This window comes from Balaenoptera acutorostrata, chromosome 5 (genome assembly GCF_949987535.1).
Source record: "Balaenoptera acutorostrata chromosome 5, mBalAcu1.1, whole genome shotgun sequence".
Classification (NCBI taxonomy): domain Eukaryota; kingdom Metazoa; phylum Chordata; class Mammalia; order Artiodactyla; family Balaenopteridae; genus Balaenoptera; species Balaenoptera acutorostrata.
Genome location: NC_080068.1, coordinates 143653368 through 143672166, shown reverse-complemented (window position 1 = coordinate 143672166; position 18799 = coordinate 143653368). Strand labels below are relative to the sequence as shown.

At 60.1% G+C, this 18799-nt stretch overlaps 1 protein-coding gene across 3 annotated transcripts in view; it reads left to right on the top strand.

Annotated features, from left to right (window-relative positions):
• The first annotated feature begins 3416 nt into the window (after positions 1-3416).
• Positions 3417-18799, top strand: part of UVSSA (UV stimulated scaffold protein A) — a 33189-nt gene continuing 17806 nt past the window's right edge. Inside the window, exons 1-8 of one of the 3 annotated variants that reach the window (XM_057546565.1) lie at positions 3417-3516; positions 5396-5503; positions 6638-6968; positions 8100-8220; positions 9039-9341; positions 10108-10220; positions 10313-10441; positions 18385-18496. In XM_057546565.1, coding sequence (XP_057402548.1) covers positions 5406-5503; positions 6638-6968; positions 8100-8220; positions 9039-9341; positions 10108-10220; positions 10313-10441; positions 18385-18496 — 1207 coding nt within the window. In that variant the 5' untranslated portion in view covers positions 3417-3516; positions 5396-5405. Of the gene's footprint in view, positions 3517-4312; positions 4464-5395; positions 5504-6637; positions 6969-8099; positions 8221-9038; positions 9342-10107; positions 10221-10312; positions 10442-18384; positions 18497-18799 lie in introns of those variants that run through there. The other 2 variants (XM_057546563.1, XM_057546564.1) reach the window with 2 other exon arrangements.

Genomic DNA, 18799 nt, shown 5'->3' with positions numbered 1-18799 from the left:
CCCCATCCGTCCGGCGCCTTCTCCGTGTCCTACCAGGAGGACGCCGGTCCTGCTGCATCGGGGCCCCGCCCTTATGACCTCATTTAACCTTAATTGCCTCCAAACAGTCACACAGAGATATGGGTTGTGGGGGGTGGGGGCCTGATTCAGTCCATAACAGGGACTTGAAAATCGGCAGTTCTGAGTCTTCTAATCCGTGAACACAGGCTGTCTCTCCACATATTTATTCAGATATACTTTCATTTCTCTCATTTACATTTTGTAGTTTTCAGTGTACATACCTTGCACATATTTTGTTAATTTAACCCTAATTATCTCATGATCTTTAACGCTATTGTAAACTTAATCTTTAAATTTACCTTTCCAATATTTCCAATATGGTAACAGACAGACATAGAGTGATTTTGTATATTGACCTTGTATCCTGTGACCTTGCTAAACTGCCTCATTAATCTTAGTAGCTTTTTGGTAAATTTTAAGGAATTTTCTATGTACACAATTGTATCATCTGTAAATAAAGACAGTTTACTTCTTTCTTCCTGATCGCATGCCTTGCTTCTCTTTTTCTTCCCTTCTTGTACCAGCCAGAGCCGCCAGCTCAGGGCTAAACAGGAGGCTGGACATCGTTGCCTTGTTTCCAATCTTGGGTGGAAAGCATTCTCTTTCACTGTTAAGGGTGATGCTTGCTGTAGGTTTTCCTGGGTGTTTTTTCTGAGGTTGAGGAGGTCTCCTGAAAATTATTACCATAAACTGATGTTGAATTTTGTCAAATGTTCTTTAGTTTGTCTAAGGAAATTACCATATGATATTTCTTCTTTATTCTGTCGTCATGGAGAATTACCTTCTTCCATTTTGAGTGGTTAAACAAACCTTGCATTCCTGAGATAAATCCCACTTGGTATGTTATACTCGTAATGTATTGCTGGATTTGTTCTGCTAGACCTTTGCTAAGCACATCATCTGTAACGTACTCTATTATTTTGTAACGTCTGTAGGACATGTAGTGATGTACCCTCTCGTGCCCGTTGTTGGTCATTTGCTTCTCCTTATGTTTTCCTTGATCAGTCTAGCTAGAGTCAGTTTTCTATCAATCAGAATTTCTATCAATTTTATAGATTATTACAAAGAAGCACCTTTTGGATTATTTTCCCCTGTTGTTTGACTGTTTTGTTTCATTGATTTCCGCTCTTTATTGTTTTCTCCCTTCTGCTGATTTTGGGTTTAAGTGTTCTTTTTCCAGCTTCTTGAGGGGAAGATTAGATAACTGATTTGGGGCCTTTCATTTCTAACATAAACATCCCATACATTTTAATGTTGTTTTCATTTTCATGCAGTTCAAAACATTTTAGTTTCCCTTGTGATTTTTTTCTGTGACCCACAGACTATTTAGGTGTCTGTTGGCTAATTTCCAAATATGTGGAGATTTCCCAGATATTTTTGTTATTAAATTCTGATTTAATTCTGAAGACCTTCCTGTCACATTTCTTCCACCACAGATCTGCTGGTGATGAATTCCCTCAGCTTTTATTTGTCTGAAAATGATTTTATTTCACCTTAGTTTAGTTTGGGGGGGACATTTCACTGTACATACAATTCAAGGTTAACAGTGTCTTTTTTTTTACTGCTGCAAGGGTTTTTGTTCCACTGTCTTGGAGCTTGTGTTGTTTCAGGCCAGAAATCTGCTGCTCTCTTATCTTTGCAACACGCCTTTTCTCTCAGACTGCTCTTAAGGTGCTTCTTTGTCCCTGGGTTTCCACAATTTGACTATGACGTGCCTTGAGTGGTTTTCTTCATGTTCACGCTGCTTGGGGTTTATCATCCTGAAAAATCCCGTTTGGTTGTTTTACAATATCTTTTTAGTTCTCACCACACTTCAGCTTGGCTAATTTTATTTATTGATTCAACATTCAACAAGTATGGAACACCTACTGTGTGCCTGGCATCATGATACAAGACAAAGAGCCCTGTTTTCATGGAGCATATGTCCTGAGAGCAGAAGAGGAAAAAACCCAATTACCTAGTAGTAAGATTACAAGCCTGTAATCCTGTGAGTGTGAGATAGAGCTGCAAGTACTGTGGGACAAAGTACAGGAGGTTAAGAAAAGGGCAGGCAGGCCGGGCAGGCGGCGGCGCGGTGAGGGAGGCTTATCCCAGCAAGGGAGGCGTGGGGCTGCAGGGGAAAGCGCTGGGGTGGCTCCAGGAAGCCTGACGGGGCTGCAGGGGTGAGCGGAGAGCAGGAGGGAGGAGGTGGGGCGGCCGGCACAGACCAGGAAGGCCCCGTGGGCTGATAGAGCCTTTTGCTTTGCTCTGGGATGGGAGCCACTGCAGGGGCGAAAGGGTGACGTGATCTGACCTTAGCCTCTAGAGGGTCCCTCTGGCTGCTGCAAGGTGAATGGACCCTAGAGGTCTGAGGGCGGAGTGGGCAGAGGTGACTGCAGTGACCCGCTGAGGGGGATGGTGGCAGGGACCTGGTGGTGGCCGTGGGTGACGGAAAGTGCTCAGGTTCTGAATACGTTCTGAAAGTGGGCCTGTCTGGACTTCCGAGTCGGGTGAGAGGAAGAGGGGTCCAGGGGGACTCCAAGGTCATTGGCCCGAGCGAGTGGAAGGACAGACGACCATCCATCAGCTGACACCAGAGGGCGGGGGGCAGGTGGCTCAGGTGGTGCGGGCACAAGGCTGGACTGGGCCACACAAGCATCTTGGGCAGCCTGGGTCGGGGCCCGCACAGCGCTGGGGAGGAGCTGGCAGGAGTCGGGGCTCGTTAGGTCAGGAAGCAGTTACCCTGTAGCTGCAGAAGGGAAACAGCTCTTGGTTGCTTGGAGCAAACCAGAGGCCTGAGGTCTGGGCACAGAGAGGGCGGGCGGCCACTTCCTCTCTCTTTTTTGTGTCGTTTCTTAATTCATTTTTGTCTTTTTCCTTCTTTCTTTTCTTTTCTCTTAATAGCTACTTATTGAGATGTAATTCACATACCACAAGAGCCACCCTTTCAAAATGTACAACTCAACGTTTTAATACAGTAAGGAGGCTGGGCAACCACCACCTCTAATTCTAGGTCACGTCTGTCGCCCCAAGAAAGAACCCCTGTGCCCATCTGCAGGCGCTTCCCTTCCCTTCCCTCTGCTGTGGGTTTGCCTCTTCTGGACGTCTTGTCTAAGTGGCATCACACACTTGCTCTTTTTGACGGTCTCCTTTCACTCAGCGTCCTGCGTTTAAGGTCCCTCGTGTTGTGGCGTCTCAGCGCTTCACGCCGCTTTGAGGCTGGAGACAGGCGTCTGGTCACCGTCGGCCAGGGAGGGGCCCTGCCTGGGCTGTGCGCTAAGGCCGCGGCGCCCGCGCTCTGGGGCGGGCGGCCTCTAGCGCCGTCACCCGCTTCGGCCGCCACCCCGGTTCGCGCCACATCCCAGCTGCCCCCTGACGCCGCTCTGTGCCGGCGCCGCGGCACCAGAGCCCGAGGGAGGCGGGCAAGAGCTGGGGAGGCCGCGGCGCTGCGGAGGGAGGGCCGGGCGCCCGGGGCCGGTGAGTGGGCGAGCGCCTCCCGAGGGCCTGGCTGCGGCGGGGGTCCGAGGACGCAGGGGCCGCCGGCTGGGGTGCGGGGCCACCTGGCTGGGGGTGTCACCTGGCACCTGGGGTGCCCGGCCGCGTGAGGACCCAACGCCCAGCCCGGGGTGTCCCCGCCTCCGGGACGTTCGGCCACCGAGCGGGCGGGAGACGAACCAGGGAGGGTCTCCCGGGGAGGGTCCCCCGGACACGGCTCCCAGCGCTGCCATCGGACCCGGGAAGTGTAGCCGCCCAGGCGAGGCCCGTGCCGACAGCGGGGGCGCCACTCCTCGGGAAGGGTTGGGGGGGTCATCTGCCGAGGCCCCCCGCCCCGGGGAGCCCGCGCCCCCTTCCGGGCCCTCCGAGCGGCGCCTGGGGAAGGGTCTCCGGAGCTCCCGGAGAAACGCGCAACGGCGCCCACTCGGGAGTCCCGTCGCAGGGGCGGGGCCGGGCCGGGGGACCGCAGTCCTCCCGGCGGCGACGCCGTGAACGCCGAGCTCGCGCCCCTCAGCCCGGCCCCGCCCCGTCCCCCGCGCACGCGGCTCCTTTAAGAACTTGCTGCGCCCGCCCGCCTCCTTTTTCTCGCGCGTTGCCCTCCCTGGCCGCCCCGCCCCTGCCGGGAGCGCGCCTGCGTCACCGCGCAGACCTCGGCCCTGACCCCACGTCCGCGCCTCGGGGGTCAGGGCGAGCCATTGCTTGCCGAGCTCGGGGGCGCGTGACAGGAGGCGGGCGGGGCCTCCTCCGGAAGGGGCGGGCTAACTTGGGAGCAGCCGCGTCGCGGTGGAGACGCTATCTTGGCCTGGCCGACCTTCGCCCCCGCGCCGCCCAGGCCAGGGCGAGCCAATGACTGTCGCGATCTGGTTGCATGTGACAGGGGGCGGGCCCTTCGCCGGAAGGGTGAGGTGAGGCGAGCGGCCGGTCGCGCGGTAGGTACAGTGGTCTTGCGCCGCCGGGTAGGGGCGACGGGGCGGGGGCGGGGGGCCGGAGGGCGAGCCCTCTCTCGGGGACGCCCCCTGCATCCCCCCCGTGATGCCCCTACCGCACCCCTCACCGGACGCCCCTCCTCAGTCCGGCCGCTCCCCAGACTTCAGGACGGGGGCGGAGTCGGCCCTGACAGGGCTGTGGGCAGCCAGGTGCTGCCGTGTGCTCGGGAGAGCGGCTCCCGCCCCGGCCGCCGAGGGTCGCCGACGATAAACGTTACTGTTGGCGGGCGCGCCGGGAGAGGCTGCGCCCACCTTCCCGGCCTTTCGTTCCACTGGTGAAGCCGAGCCCTGCAGCCAGCCAGGCGTCCTCGGCGCCCCAGGCTCAGGGCGACCCCGGCCCTTTCTTTCCTGCGCAAGTGGTGCGCGGGCGCCCCGGCCTCCGGGCGGCTCCCCGCGCGCAGATCGAGTCGCAGCAGTTCGCTCCGGGTGTAGAGGCCGCCTTGTGGCCTTTGGCTGGATAGTCGTGTTGGCGAGGGAAGAGAGGCGGCGGCGGTCCTGTGGGAAAGCTAATTTAACTAAGTGCAACTTAGACCGTTCGGATTCTTGCTTTAGCGCAGTGCGTGGCCAGAGGCGGAGAGCAGCCGGGGCTGCAGCCTCTGCCGCGCTGGTGGGGTCGGACCGTAGAGCTCCAGAGCTCACGTGCTGTAGTTGCTCCTTTCCTCATTTCCACCAAAAAGGTCTTGTTGGGCTGACTCGGAACGTCACCTTGAATTGTATTTTAGCATCGGGGGTTACCTCCCAGAGGCCAGGGAGCGAGGACCCAGCCTTGCGCCCACACCCCGATGCCCAGCACACAGTGGAGCCCAGCAAACATTTGCTAATGAAACCCAGAGCCCTGAAGTACTGGGTGGTCATTTAGCGTGTCTGCGTTCCAGGTTTGTACATATGGACCAGAAACTTTCAGAGTTGGTGGAAGAGCTCACGACTTCAGGAGAGCCCCAAGTGAACCCCAAGAAAATGAAGGAGCTGAAGAAAATTTGCAAGTACGTCATAAGCGTTCACGTTTTAGGTGACGGCTGCCTCAGCAAGCCCGTGACAGCCCTGGGAGATCGTGGGGCTCCCCCGGGGTCCGCCCTCCCCTGCCTGTCCCCACGATCGACCCTCTGCCAGGAAAGAACCAGCAAAGGGACACGCCCGGGTCGTCTCCCCAGGGCCCTGCAGCGCCTGGTCGTGTTCTGGGTGGCGGTCCCAGGTGGGGGTGTGTGGCATGGGGAGAACCCAGCAGGGCTGTGGTTGGTGTCTGTTCACTCCCGTGTGTGTGTGTGTGTTCTTGAGCACACGCGTGTGACTTATGGATTAGTTACTGTTGGAACGTTCGATGGGTGGGAGGTTAGAGATCATAGCAGGTGGGCTCTGCAGGACTTGTTTTTCAACACCACCCCTTCTTTTCTCCCACTGCCGAGGGCCTCTCAGATGCTGGAAACATAAGTCAAGTAGATTTACTGATCATTCTCATTCTGTGTTTGCAAAACAGGAGAACCTAAGTGATTGTGTTAGTGATTTACGTTTTGATAAAAAGTATTGGCTCAGATCAGGTTTCGCTGCACACCCCAGAATCCCCCCAAACAGCAGGGTGTGTTCCGGGGCAGGGATAGCCGGGAGGAGGAGCAACGAGGGGTCGGGGTGTGTGCCAGCCCCGCCAGGGCGGCTCCCAGAGGCCCACAGAGCTTTCTGGGGGTGCTGGGACGTGTGGTCTCCCCTTGGGGTGGGGTCTCTGCTACGCGAGTGCAGGGCCGGCAGACCTCTACCCGCGGGCCGGCCGGGCGGGGAGTCCTTCCAGCTCCGCAGGCGGTCAGGTCTGCTCTGGGCACTGGGCTGTGGACGGGCGGTCAGCCGCTGAATGAATGAATGGGCCTGGCTGGGTCCCAGTAAAACTGGGCACCCACGCTGAATGTCACACGTCAGGAGGGGTTACTCTTTTGACTTGTCTTAACCAAAAAAACGAAAAACTGTTCTTGATTTGTGGGCTATGCAGAAATAGGCAGGGGCTGGGTTTGGCCCGCGGGCGGTAGTTTGTCCACTTTGCCCTGGAGGAAGGGCAGAGGGCTGTGGGAGGGCCCGCGTCCCTGCCACCTGTGGGTGTGTCAGGCGCCTGATGAGGATGGCTGTGTCCCCAGGTCTTCAGAGGAGCAGCTTGGTCACACCTACCACCTGCTTATGGCCCAGCTGAGCCAGGAGCACGCCGAGGTCCGCCTCTCCGCTTTCCAGGTCCTGGATCAGCTCTTCGCCAGGTCTCACCACTTCAGGATGCTAGTCGTTTCCAACTTCCAGGAGTTCCTGGAGCTCACACTGGGCACCGACCACGAGCGGCCCCTGCCGCCCCCCAGGGAGGTGGCACAGAAGCTGAGGCGGGCCGCCACCCGGGCCGTCCGCGGCTGGAACGAGAAGTATGGTACAGCCTATAAGAAGCTGGCCCTGGGCTTCCACTTCTTAACGCACAACAAACAGGTGGGCAGGCCCCAAGCTACACTGCCCCTCCCCGCGGGGAGACCTGCCTGGCCCCCGGGGGTACTGAAGGGGGCGGGCCTCAGGGGCTCCCAAGACAGGAGGAGCAGCTTTGGGGGAAGAGCCTCAGCTCATCCCCGCGTGTAGGTGGTGCTGAGCCTTTGGACTGGGTTTCTAGGAAAGATGAAAAAGAAGGAGGAGGGAAGATTCAGCTGCTCAGACACAGCCCTTTTCTGTGCTGGCCTCTGCGCTTGGGCTGTCCCCCGCTTTCACTGTGAGTTGCTGCCTGGGCTGCCACAGACTCTGGCCGGCCCAGGTGGATGGTACCTACCAGTAGCGGTAGTGCCAGCCTCCCCCACGTGCCCGTGCTCCCGGCCTGTGGCTGTCGCCTTTCCTGCCGCTCCCTAGGGGTCCACTCGAGCGTTGTTCTCAAGCCCCTCGGTCCAGCCAGCAGCCTTCTTTCCCACTAATTGGAGCGAGCTTGTTGCCTGCCTGCCTGCAGCACGTATGGGGCTGGAAGTCTTTTATGTCTTATTTTACTAGGAGACGCCGTTGGCTGTGTTCTTTCCGGGGGTTAAACATCGCAGCTGAGCGTGTTGCTGTGTGTGTTAAAGCAGTGCGTGTGAACTTGAGACCCGTAGAGATCATGGCTGTAGCTGGCACGGCTGTGTCTTCCCTTACGCCAGTTTTTGTTGTTTTTTTTTTTTAAATTCAGTTATTTTATTTATTTATTTTTGGCTGCGTTGGGTCTTGGTTGCTGCGCGTGAGGTTTTCTCTAGTTGCGGCGAGCGGGGGCTACTCTTGGTTGCGGTGCGCGGGCTTCTCATCGCGGTGGCTTCTCTTGCTGTGGAGCACGGGCTGTAGGCTTGCAGGTTTCAGTAGTTGTAGCACGTGGGCTCAGCAGTTGTGGCCTCACGAGCCCTAGAGCACAGGCTCAGTAGTTGTGGCGCACGGGCTTAGTTACTCTGCGGCACGTGGGATCCTCCCAGACCAGGGCTCGAACCCGTGTGCCTTGTATTGGCAGGTGGATTCTTAACCACTGCACCACCAGGGAAGCTCCCTTAGACCCAGTTTTGATTCTTGTTTTACTTGGGTTTATGATGGTCAGATCTGATCTTTACCTCAATTTTTCAGGTAGATTTCGAAGATGTGGACGCTAGGACTCTGGCGGAGAGAAAGCGAGCAGAGGAGAAACAGAAGCGCTTGGACAGAATCTACAAGGAGAGGTCTGAGCAGGCCGTGCGGGAGATGGAAGGTGAGCTGTGGGGACCGGGGGTGCCCCCGCGCCCACCTGCTGCACCTTCCCAGGCAGAGCTCGGGTCTCTGCCCAGCTCTCCGTTCTCCCGTCCCGGGGTCTGGTCCCTGACGGGGGGCGGGGGGGGTGGGGGAGGCAAGTGGGCAGGCTGGCTGGGTGGGGCTGGTTCAGGTTGAGGGCTGGAGGAGGCACTTAGCCACAGACCCCAGCCCTCCCCTCTGGAGGCCGGGCAGCAGGAGGCACCCTGCAGGCCATCCACGCCTCCCCCTTGGCCCCGGCGGCCGTGCTGGAGACGTGCACCCCGCAGTGGTCTGCGCACCCCTTCCATCTGATGCTCCCCCACCCCGCAGCCGTGGTGTTGCCGGCCTCCTCCCCAGATCCCCACCGTTGGCCAGCCCTTCCCATGAAGGACAGCCGGGGTAGGAGCACCTGGGGAAGATGCCTGGCCTCAGGATAGCCGCAGAGCAGGGAGAGGTGGGCGGCCCGGGGGAGATGCCGGGAGGGTGGGGGGCGGCCAGAGCGGGACGGTGGCAGTGTGCCCCCTCGGCTGGCTGCTGTCTTCCGGAAGTACTGCCCACGGAGGCGCTTGCTGGGTGTCCGTAGACGCCGCCGGGCGCCGTCGCAGCATGAGTCAGGACTGAGGGTGGTACCCAGGACGTCCTGAAGGATGGCCTTGCCACCGGCCGGGTGGTCTGTGGAGCAGGGCGCCTGCCTGCCCCTGTGGAGGAAGTGGGGGGCGGGGCTGGCGGCTGGTTGCATCCCCACCCTCGACGGCCAAGTCCTGATGGGACTCAGTGAGCCCCGTCTCGTCCTCCCAGAAATGTCCGGGGAGATCCGGAGCTGCCTCATGGAGCTGGAGAGCTGCTTCCGACTGCTGGTGCCCTTTGACCTTGACCCGACCCCGGGGGCTGCCTTGCCCCCCATGGCCGAGGAGGGTGGCAGGGACGAGGAGCAGCCCTGCTGCAGCAAGACCCTGGCCATCTGCGCCCGCCGCCCGGGAGCCGCGGGTGCAGAGGGGCCGCCCTTGGAGGACAAGGACGAGGACAGCGACCCGGAAGGGTTTGTGCGGCACCACGGGCTGGGCTCCCGCGAGTACACGCTCGAGGTGGAGCTCTCCTCAGGTACGCGCTGCGCCCACGCCCGGCCGCCTTGCCCACGGCCCCGGGCGCTTCCCAGAGCTTGGGCTTCTCGAGCTGTGGGGTCAGGGGTGACTCAGGCTCGTGGGTCCTGTGGCCCCCGCCCCGCGGCCCTCATTGCGACACGCAGGCCCGGCCGCGAGGGTGGGCCTGACGCACCAGTGATGGGGCGCCCGGGGGGGTCAGACAGTGGCTGGGAGAAAGAAGTCATTGAGAAACAGCTGTCACCACGTTTGTGACGACACAGGTGGTGACAGGCGGGCCCCACGTGGCTCCTGCGCTCCAGCCACCGGTGGGGCAGGGGCACTGACCCCCCGTCCGACCCCATGTGGCCCGGGCCCCTCGGGCGGGGCTGGAGGACAGCCGGGCTGCAGGAAGAGCCCTGCAAGGCCCAAGGAACCGACGCCCTCTGGCCGGGGCCATGGAGGCAGGGCGTGCTGGAGGTTGGGGTGCCCGGCTGAGGCTTGCGGGCGTGGCAGAGCTCAGAGGGAGGACCCTGGGCCCCAGGGTTGGGTGCGGCCTCCACCCCGAGAGTAGTGCGGGGAGGGGTCTCCCGACCGCCTGGTGTGGAGGGAGGCCTTGGGGTTAGGCTAAATCCATCGTGGTCGAGATCACAAGGCAGTGAGTCTCCTTAGGGAGTCAGGTTTGGAGTCCCGGGTGATGCGTGGGTGGCAGTGCGGGTGGCCCGTCAGGGGTGCCCGGTGACCTGCCTGGACGGTGGTCCCTCTGATGACCCGTGTGCTTGCTGCAGACAGCCTGAAGGTGCACGAGGATGAGGACAACCTGGTCGTCATCCACGTGGCCCAGGACACGCTCAGGCTCATCCAGAACAGGTTCCTGCCAGCCGTGTGCTCCTGGGTCCAGGTGGGCCAGGCGTGTGGGCAGAGGGTGCCAGGGCGACCCCGGCGGAGGGAGGGAGGGTGCCCGGCCTGCTGAGTGATTCCCCGTCCTCGCAGCTGTTCACCCGCGCAGGGACACGTGGCGGGCACTTGGAGGGTGCCATCGACCTGAAGGCCGAGCTGGAAACTGCCCTGCGGCGATCTCGGGAGCTGGATGTCATGCCCGAGGAGGGCTGCAGGAGAGAGGTGAGTGCCGCCGGCCCGTCTGCCCGTGAGGACAGCCAGGGGACCTTCATCTGATAGCAGCTCGGCCTCCTAAGCAAGCAGGCGTCCCTGGGGCCCCAGCGTTGTTCCTCCTCTTCCTCCCTGGGAACCGACTTCCCCGAGCGGGAGCCCTGGACTGAGCACCAGAGGCCACAGCCAGGCCCCCGCCACACGTGGAGGGACTGGGACCGGGTCTTGGCAGAAGGGCGAGGGAGGTGGGCTGGGCAGCGGGCGGAAGACTCTAGTTGGGGAGGGGGCTCCCAGGGCCCAGGCAAGGATGTGCGGGAGGCGGCCTCGCTGAGCTAGGCTGCCGCCTGGCCCGAGCACCTAGTAGGCCCCTTCCCGTGAACTCGGTAGCAATTTCCAGCCTTGGGCGTTTCTCCTGTCTGTGCGCTGGGGCCGAGGGTGGCTGCAGGACACGGAAAACCAGGATGTCTCTTACACACAGAGCAGTGTCTCAGCCTAGGGCGGCCAAGTGGGGTGGACGTGGGGACTGGTGCCCGGTTTTGGGAGGGTGCTCAAGGCCCGCCATCTGCTGGGCATACGGCGCCGCCTCCCAGGTGCCACGTCGTTCGGGAGCGGGGAGCTGATCTTTGATGGCTGTGTCTGCAGCAAGGCTTGTGGGGCGGGGGCAGGTGTGTGGCCCTGGTCCAGGGGCCCTGGGGACTGGGCAGGGGTAAAGCCACCTGCTCCCGGACACCAGGCCCCCGTGCGGTGACCCCAAGCCTCAGAGGTGGTGGCGTCCAGGCCCCCTCCCGTGGGCTTGCACCAGGAGCTGGACCTTTTTGCCTGAAAGGGACCGAGAGAGCTGGGTCCTCCGAGGGTGTCCCAGGGGACCATGGGAGGGTGGGGAGCTGCTACAGCTGGAGGGTGTGTGTGGGGGGAGGGGACAGCCACAGCTGGACGTTGTCAGCGATCAGAGCCGAGAAGCCTCTGGTTGGAATCAACGAGAAAACACGCAGCAGAGTGCACTGTGCCCCAGGGACACCCAGAGCCCGAGCCCCACAGGGCTGAGCTGTGGCACCTGAAGGGGGAGGAGGGCGGGGGCAGGTCCCTCCCCCGGCTCCCCCTCCCGTTTCCTGAGGAAGCCCTGGGGTTGGGAGAGCGCTGTTCTTTGCTGAGGAGAAGGTCAAGTTTGAAGCCCCTCAGGCTTAGAGGGGAGAGTGGCCAGCACCCTGGGCCTTGGTGCCTCGTCCTTGCCCCCAGGGGCCCGCGGGGATGGGCCCTGCGAGAGTTTCTGAGAGTTTTCCGAGCCAAGGGCCGTCCTCTGCCCTCCTCTTTGAGGGTGTGCAGCCCCCGGGGACCAGCAGAGGGCGATCTTGACCTTCTCCCGAGACACGCGGGCACGAGGCCTGGTCGTCAGCTGGGGGCCTGGCCCTGCTTCCGTGGCCGGTAGGGCTTTGCTTGGTGCATAACTGAACAGGAAATAAGTTCTGTGAATTTTGATCGAGATACTTGTTTCACAGTGAGAAAGGGTGCTTTCTGGGCCTGGGGGAGGAATTGGTCTGGTCCATGCATCCTCTCAGGTCGGGGGGGTGGGGCGTGTTTCTGAGCCTCAGCGGACTCGCGGCGTGGTGTCAGGGTGGAAGGCCGGGCCGAGAGCAGTGAGGGGTGTGGGGATCAGGGGTTGGCACCGTGTGCCCCCTTCATGGGCACCTGAGACCGGCCTGTCTTGCTCGTAGGCTGCCTTTCCCTCGCTGTGTCTGGCGGGGCTGGGGCAGCTCCCCCCTTTTCCGAGCAGCAGGCGTCCTGGAGCAGCCCGGGCTTTGGGGGAGGGCCTCAAGGAGAGAGCGGGCAGCACAGTCTGGTCCCTACGGGTCTGGGGCCAGCCTGCACTGCCCAGGCCGGCAAGACTCGGAGCCCAGAAATGGTAGCAGAACCTTCCGGATGTCTTTTTTTTTTTTTTAATTTAATTTAATTTTTTTTTTTTTAATTTTATTTTTTAAAAATTAATTAATTAATTTATTTTTGGCTGTGTTGGGTCTTAGTTTCTGTACGAGGGCTTTCTCTAATTGTGGCAAGCGGGGGCCACTCTTCATCGCGGAGCGCGGGCCTCTCACTATCACGGCCTCTCTTGTTGCGGAGCACAGGCTCCAGACGCGCAGGCTCAGTAGTTGTGGCTCACGGGCCCAGCTGCTCCGTGGCATGTGGGATCTTCCCAGACCAGGGCTTGAACCCGTGTCCCCTGCATTGGCAGGCAGATTCTCAGCCACCAGGGAAGCCCCCTTCCGGATGTCTTGACACGGCTCCCTTGAGGGCCACTAGGTGAGGCCAGCTGCTGGGAGCGAGCCCTGAGCGGCCCACTGGGTCTGGTTCCAGCTTGAGCATCAACGCATCCTTGACTGTGGCCGGGCAGCCCCAAAGCCCGGGAGGCACGTGACGACACGGTCAGGTCAGAGTGCACTCCGTGCAGGGCGGCGGCTGAGGGCATGAGCTGGGGTGGCCGGGGTCTGTCGGGGTGGGCGCGTGGTTGGGTGTGGGAGTGGCGCTGCCCGGTCAGGCTCCTCCAGGAGTTGATTCCAAAGGCCCTGAGTCCTTGGAGAGCGTGCTCGCTGGTTCACTAGCAGCGGCGGCGGGCCTGTTGATGGGAGTGATTGGGGCTTGGCCGCTGAGTGGCAGTGCCCCGCTCGCTCGGGCAGCCTGCTTCCCAGCATAGACGCGGCTGCGGTCTCTGCACATCTGCGCCCGCTCCAGGCGGCCCAGTGGTGGTTAGGGTTACGGACCGGTGTTTCTCGCTCGCTCGTTTTCACGTAAAATGTCCGGGGCTTAAATCCTTTGCCTGGTGTTTCCCCACTTAGCGTGAGCCGAGCTGGGAGCGTGTGGTTAAATATTTGAGAATTTTAACAAATGTGGAAGAGACCGAAGCTGATGTGAAGGTCGTGCTGAAGCTTAGACGATGGCTCCGACTGCGACAAGTGTGGGTCGTGCAGGGGCTTCTCCTGGGCAGCCTGACTGCAGCCAGGCCAAGGGCCTTTTTTTCAGATTTCCTGTTTCAGTCTGTGTGTTGTCGTATTGTTTTCCTTTTGATGTAGACGTTCTGTCTTTAAAGAATACTTAAGCCAGCTTAAATACGTTTAACCGTTTGTTTTATAGAGCGTCTGTCCCGGTTCCTTGTGGAAGCGGGCCGGGGATAAATCTCAAGTAGATCGATATGGAGCGTCGTTTGGTAGATTTAGTTTCCAGTCCTGCTGCTGGAGGAGAGGTCTCATAGTCCACGGCTGCTACATCCGTGAAACTGATAAAAATCCTTTGAAAACTTTTAAATTGCCTGCTGTTTAACTGTGTAGCTACGATCGCCACTGAACTTTGTATTGTGTAATTCACAAAATATTAATCTTCCCCCAACCAGTAAGTCAGAAAAAAATAATTCCAAGCATCCGTCTGTTTAAGCTGTGGACTGTGGGTGTCTTCTCAGTTGTCGGGTTCCTCGCTTCCACGGCTGGAATGCCCGCGCGGATGCTCTCATTCTCACCCGTTGGTGGTCTGAGGTGGCAGCCACAGGGTTTTAACTCAGAAACACCCCGTCTCATCGCAGAAGTGGAGATCGCTCTCTTAACTCTGGGTGAGGTTTTCTTCCCGTTGTTCGCCCAGGCGGGTGCGCGGGCCAAGGCCAGGCTGCTGTCACGGCTGTGCTGTGCGCTGGAGGCCTTTCTCTGCTGCCGGAGCTGCGTGCTGGCTTCCTGTAGGTGAAAAGGAAGGAGCAGGGAACAAGGGGAGTGAAATGTTGACCGCGTCGGCGCCCCAGGGAAGCAGGGGAACTAAATCAGCCGGCAGTCAGGGCAGTGAGGACCTTGTGTTCGGCAGGGCCAGTAAACAGCCTTCCTGGTGACACGCCCGCGCTGGAGACTGCTGCGTGAGGGCTGGAGCCGGGGGAGGGGCCGCACACGTTTTCGCAAGGACCGGGAGCGTGTTAGCTGCTGGGGGTCAGCCGTCTCCCCCCACAGCCCTTGGGCCCTCCCTGCCCTGCAGCCCATCCTCCCCAGCGCCCTCCAGGGTGGCCGCTCTCTTCCAAACACTTTTCACGGGTGGTCCCGTTAATTCCACAGTCAGCCCTATGAGGTCGATTCCATTTTCACCGTCCTCTGACAGATGGGAAGACTGAGTCTAGGGGGAGCCGCATGGGTCTTCTCGCCAAGGCCGAGGCGGCGTAGCCAGCGCCTCGCTCCTGCTAGGAGGTCGCACTGAGGGAGGAGAGCGAGCATCGGGGCTGCGTCGGGGCTCCCGGGAGGAGGGCGCTGCCCATCTGCACGCGGGACAGGCTCAGGCCACCCGGCCTCGGCTTGGAGGTGGATGTCCAGGCGTTTGGTGGCCTCCTTACGCACCCCCGGCAGGCTGGCCGAGGTGCCAGAGCAGCTCCCAGGGCTCGGCCGCGTGGGAGGGGGTGAGGAGGGGACAGTCGGTCTGACTGGTGGCCCTCAGGCCCCCGTGCAGGAGGTGAGCACACACTCCACGCCCCGTCCGCCTCCTGTTCGCGGGCCCGTGGTGGTCACCACGCGTCCTCTGCCCTCTGAGCTGCGTCCCGGCAGTGGAGATGCGCGTGAGATATTGGCCTGGCTGGGCAATTTGCACCGCGTCCAGGGAGGGCATTAGCATATAAATAGCAGATGTGATGACGACCATCACAGCTGAGCACGTTTAATTTTTAGTTTATAAGATAGAATGGGGTTTTAAATGCATTGCCATCAAGCCGCAGAGACAAATGCAGCTTGGAGCTCACTTGTCTGACGAGGCCTTACATCATTTTTTTTTTTAAAAAGGAAACACACACATATGAAACTGAACAAAAGTGATTTCTTGGGTGAAAAGTAATGGAGATGGTGCCCCGAGTTAATTAGATCGCACAAAATTTATTTAATGGTCCAGCTGTATCTCCGGCATGCCTTGGGCGGGCAGACCTGGGAGGTGGCTCTTCCCATCCTTCTCAAGTAATTAGCAACCCGCTGCCCTACTTCTGTAAACGGATTACGTTGTATATCTTAGCTGTTTTTATTGCTTGTTTAATTATGATCGCGGAGCCTCATTTTTCTAAATCCTTTTAACTGTGGGCGAGAATCAATTTGTGTGAAACCAGAGGAAAGCCCAGGGCATCCTCCACACCTCCCTGCGGCCTTGGGAGGGTTCAGTTTGGGGCCTAGCCCTCACCCAGACTGTTGACCGCAGGGCTCGGACCGCCTGCCCGGGCCTCCGAGGCCCTGGGACTTGACCTGTTAGGGAGGGTGGGCGCACCCCCAGGGGCAGCCTGGCATGGCCTCCTGGTCCCCAGACGAGGGCGGGCTGCTTTCTCAAGCATGTCTGGTGGTCTTTCTTCCTGATTGGGAAGCTCAGCTCCCAGCGAACGGCTCTTGAGAACCACTGGCGAGTCTGGCCCCGTTTTGAAGGCCACCCACCCTCAACCGATTCCTCCCTAGGGCGTGACCTCCTCCTAGGATCCTTGGGCCTCTCCTCACCCCTGCTCTGCCCGTAGTGCCTCTACCCGCACCCAGTGTGGCGTCTGACCTGATCTGTGACCTTTAACCTTGAGGGGAGGTTGCCACCGCGACTGCCTGGGACCCCTGGGCTGGCCCCTTGAGCACAGGTGGATGCTTTCTCTTGGGCCTCGGTGTCCCCAGCCATGTGCTTTTCGGAGGCCTGGAGAGGACTGTCCAGCCTGAGGGCAGGGGGTTTGCTTCCTCTGAACAGGCCCTTGGCCCCAGGTGTTCCGTCCGCAGGGATTGTGCCTCGGGACATCTTCACTGCTGTTCTCCCTTGCGGGTAGTGTGCCCAGAGCTGGACGCAGAAGGTCCCGCTGTGTGCCCAGGACATCAGAGCCCAGCCCAGCCCGTATGAACTAGAACTCGAGAATGGGTTCATTCAAGCTTGAGTTCAGTGTCAGCAGCGAAGCCCTTGCTTCCTCTGCAGGGCTGTGGTTTGAGGGTCACCCCAGCTGCTGAGGGGTTTTGGACGCAAGCATGGCAGCGATGGCCAAGGTAGCTCTCGTACGAGGGCCCCGGGGCCGCTCATGGCAAAGCTGTGCCCGAGGACCTGGCCGGGGGCCCTAAGGAGGCAGCTCTTGAGGGCCATACGGCCTCCTGGCTTCATCAGTGAGAATTTAAGAACAGAGGGAGCCAGGGCTTCGTGTTTAATCACGGGGATAGGTATAATTCCTAATAGTTAGCTAAGCAGCTAAATATTTTTTAGGAAAGGAAAATTTAATAAAAGTCCCAGGTGAAATTCAAGGGTGTGAGCAATAAGCATAATATTTTATGAAAATGAGCCCCATATTTAAAGTCTGGCACTATGTGTTATGCATTGTAGCACCCGGTCCACATCTACCTTTTAGAAAATTAAAACACATAAATTCTGTTTAGTGTTTGATACGCACTGCACTAGCCGGGACCGTGATGCCCTAAAACCTTGGGCTGCTTTCCACCTTTCATAAATTCCTGGGTAGGTTCTATACAAAAATAATTTTCAGGTCCGCGGCTCATTGTTATTCAAACGTGATTGATCGTCGTCATTTGCTCAGCTCCGGAGTTAAGTGCCCCTGTCATTTCCAAAGAGTATAATTGGGACGTTTCACAGGTCAGCGGCGGAGACAGGCTTCCCTTTTGATCAGTGTTAGACCGATAACAAAAATTACAGTTTCCAATGATTAATGTCTCCGTGCTTCCCAGACGCACGCTGCGGGTTGTGCCCAAGCTCAGTGCATTTGCATCTGATTAGGCCTCGCGGGCAGCTCCTCCGTGGATTCTGGGTCCGCAGGGCGTGGGGCGTCCCGGTCCTGGCAGTGCCAAGGGCAGCTGCGCCCCGGCTGGCCTCCTACCCTGGGGGTCGGCGGGCCGGGCCCTCCGTCCTTCTTCTGGCGTGCGTGTGTGCCCCTGAGGCGTTGCTGTCCAGATGGGCTCTGGAGGGGGGGGCAAGTCTGATGGATACAACCATTGGTTGCTATCACCCTGACAGCGGGCTGCCTCTCTGGACGTTTCCTTCGGGTGGGCCTGAGAGGCTGGAGGCAGGCAACGCCCCCGAGTGTTTCAGGATGGCGCTGGCAGCGGGGCCGGGCTTCTGGGCGCCTTCCTGCCGGGACCCTCTCAGGAAGGACAGGCCCCACGCCCTGTCCTGGAGTGCGGGGGGTCGTTGAGGATGGGTGAGGGAGAAAGGGAGCAGGAGGCTACTCTGGCCTCGGGGGGGCTGCGCCTCCGGGTCTGAGCAGCATGGGCTGCCGACACCTCATTCGTGCTGCACGTGGCCCCAGCACATTGGCACGTGAGCGAGGCCGTCGGTCATCCTGCTTTTTGGAGGGCCCTCTGGTCCCCACGAGGTGAGCCTTCCGTGCTCAGGGTCCCTGCCGCTCCTACCCAGCTGGGCACTACCCAGGAGGGGGTGGGGGCAGAGGCGGAGGGGATGGATCTTGAACAGAACGCCCTGGGTGGTTCTTGGGTCCCTGGGCTTGAGGGGTGGGGGGGCTCCAGGCACAGCACAGTGACCCTGCCTCGCAGAGCAGCCGGGGAGGTTGGCCTTGTCCAGAGGAAGCTTCCTCTTCGGTGGTTTTTTAACAAGCCGTTTTGAGGGTAGAGTATTCCAGAAGTGCTGTGGTCACACCGGCACCACTGGATGCCCAGGTGGGGAGCCAGCCCGGGGCAGGACGAGGTGCTTTGGCCTGGCTGGAGCTGGATCAGGGCCGTCATCCAGGCCCTGCCTGTGCGGGTGAGACCTGCCGCTCGTGGGGGCCCTGTGGGCCGAAGCAGTGCCCGTCCGTGCATCTCAGAGGGCCGGCCGGTGGAGGAGCGCATGCGGCTCGTGTGGTTCAGGGACGGGAGCGGACCTCCAACACGGCCGTCACGGTCGACACTAAACCCCAGTCTGGAGAAAGTCCCCAGAAGCAGGACTGGGGTTGTCCGGGTCTTCGCCTGCGGTGTCCACTCACAGGTCTGGGGGTGTGTTCACAGGCGGCAGCCCCGGGAGACGGGGACGAGGACGAGGACGACGAGGACTTTGTGGAGGTCCCGGAGAAGGAGGGCTATGAGGCCTGCATCTCTGAGCACCTGCAGCCTGAGTGTGGTGAGTGGCCGGGTTGGGGCCGGGCGGAGGTCCCGCGCAGGACGCTGCCCTTCGGGGCAGACCTCACGTCCGGCCTGGGGCCTGCCAAGCAGGGAGCTGGCCGTGGTAGGCACCCCGAGTCTGTGCCGCCTGGTCCTGCGGTTCACTGCGTCCCCGCCCGTCGACCCGGCGGAGCCGCTTTCATTGAAAACCATGTGATTCTCATTTCCTGATCGGGGCGCTCACTGGCCTGGGCCCCGCCCCGAGGCCCGCCCCGGGTTCCCGCTGTCCCCTTGGTGGGCAGGCCCTGCTGCCACTTCCTGT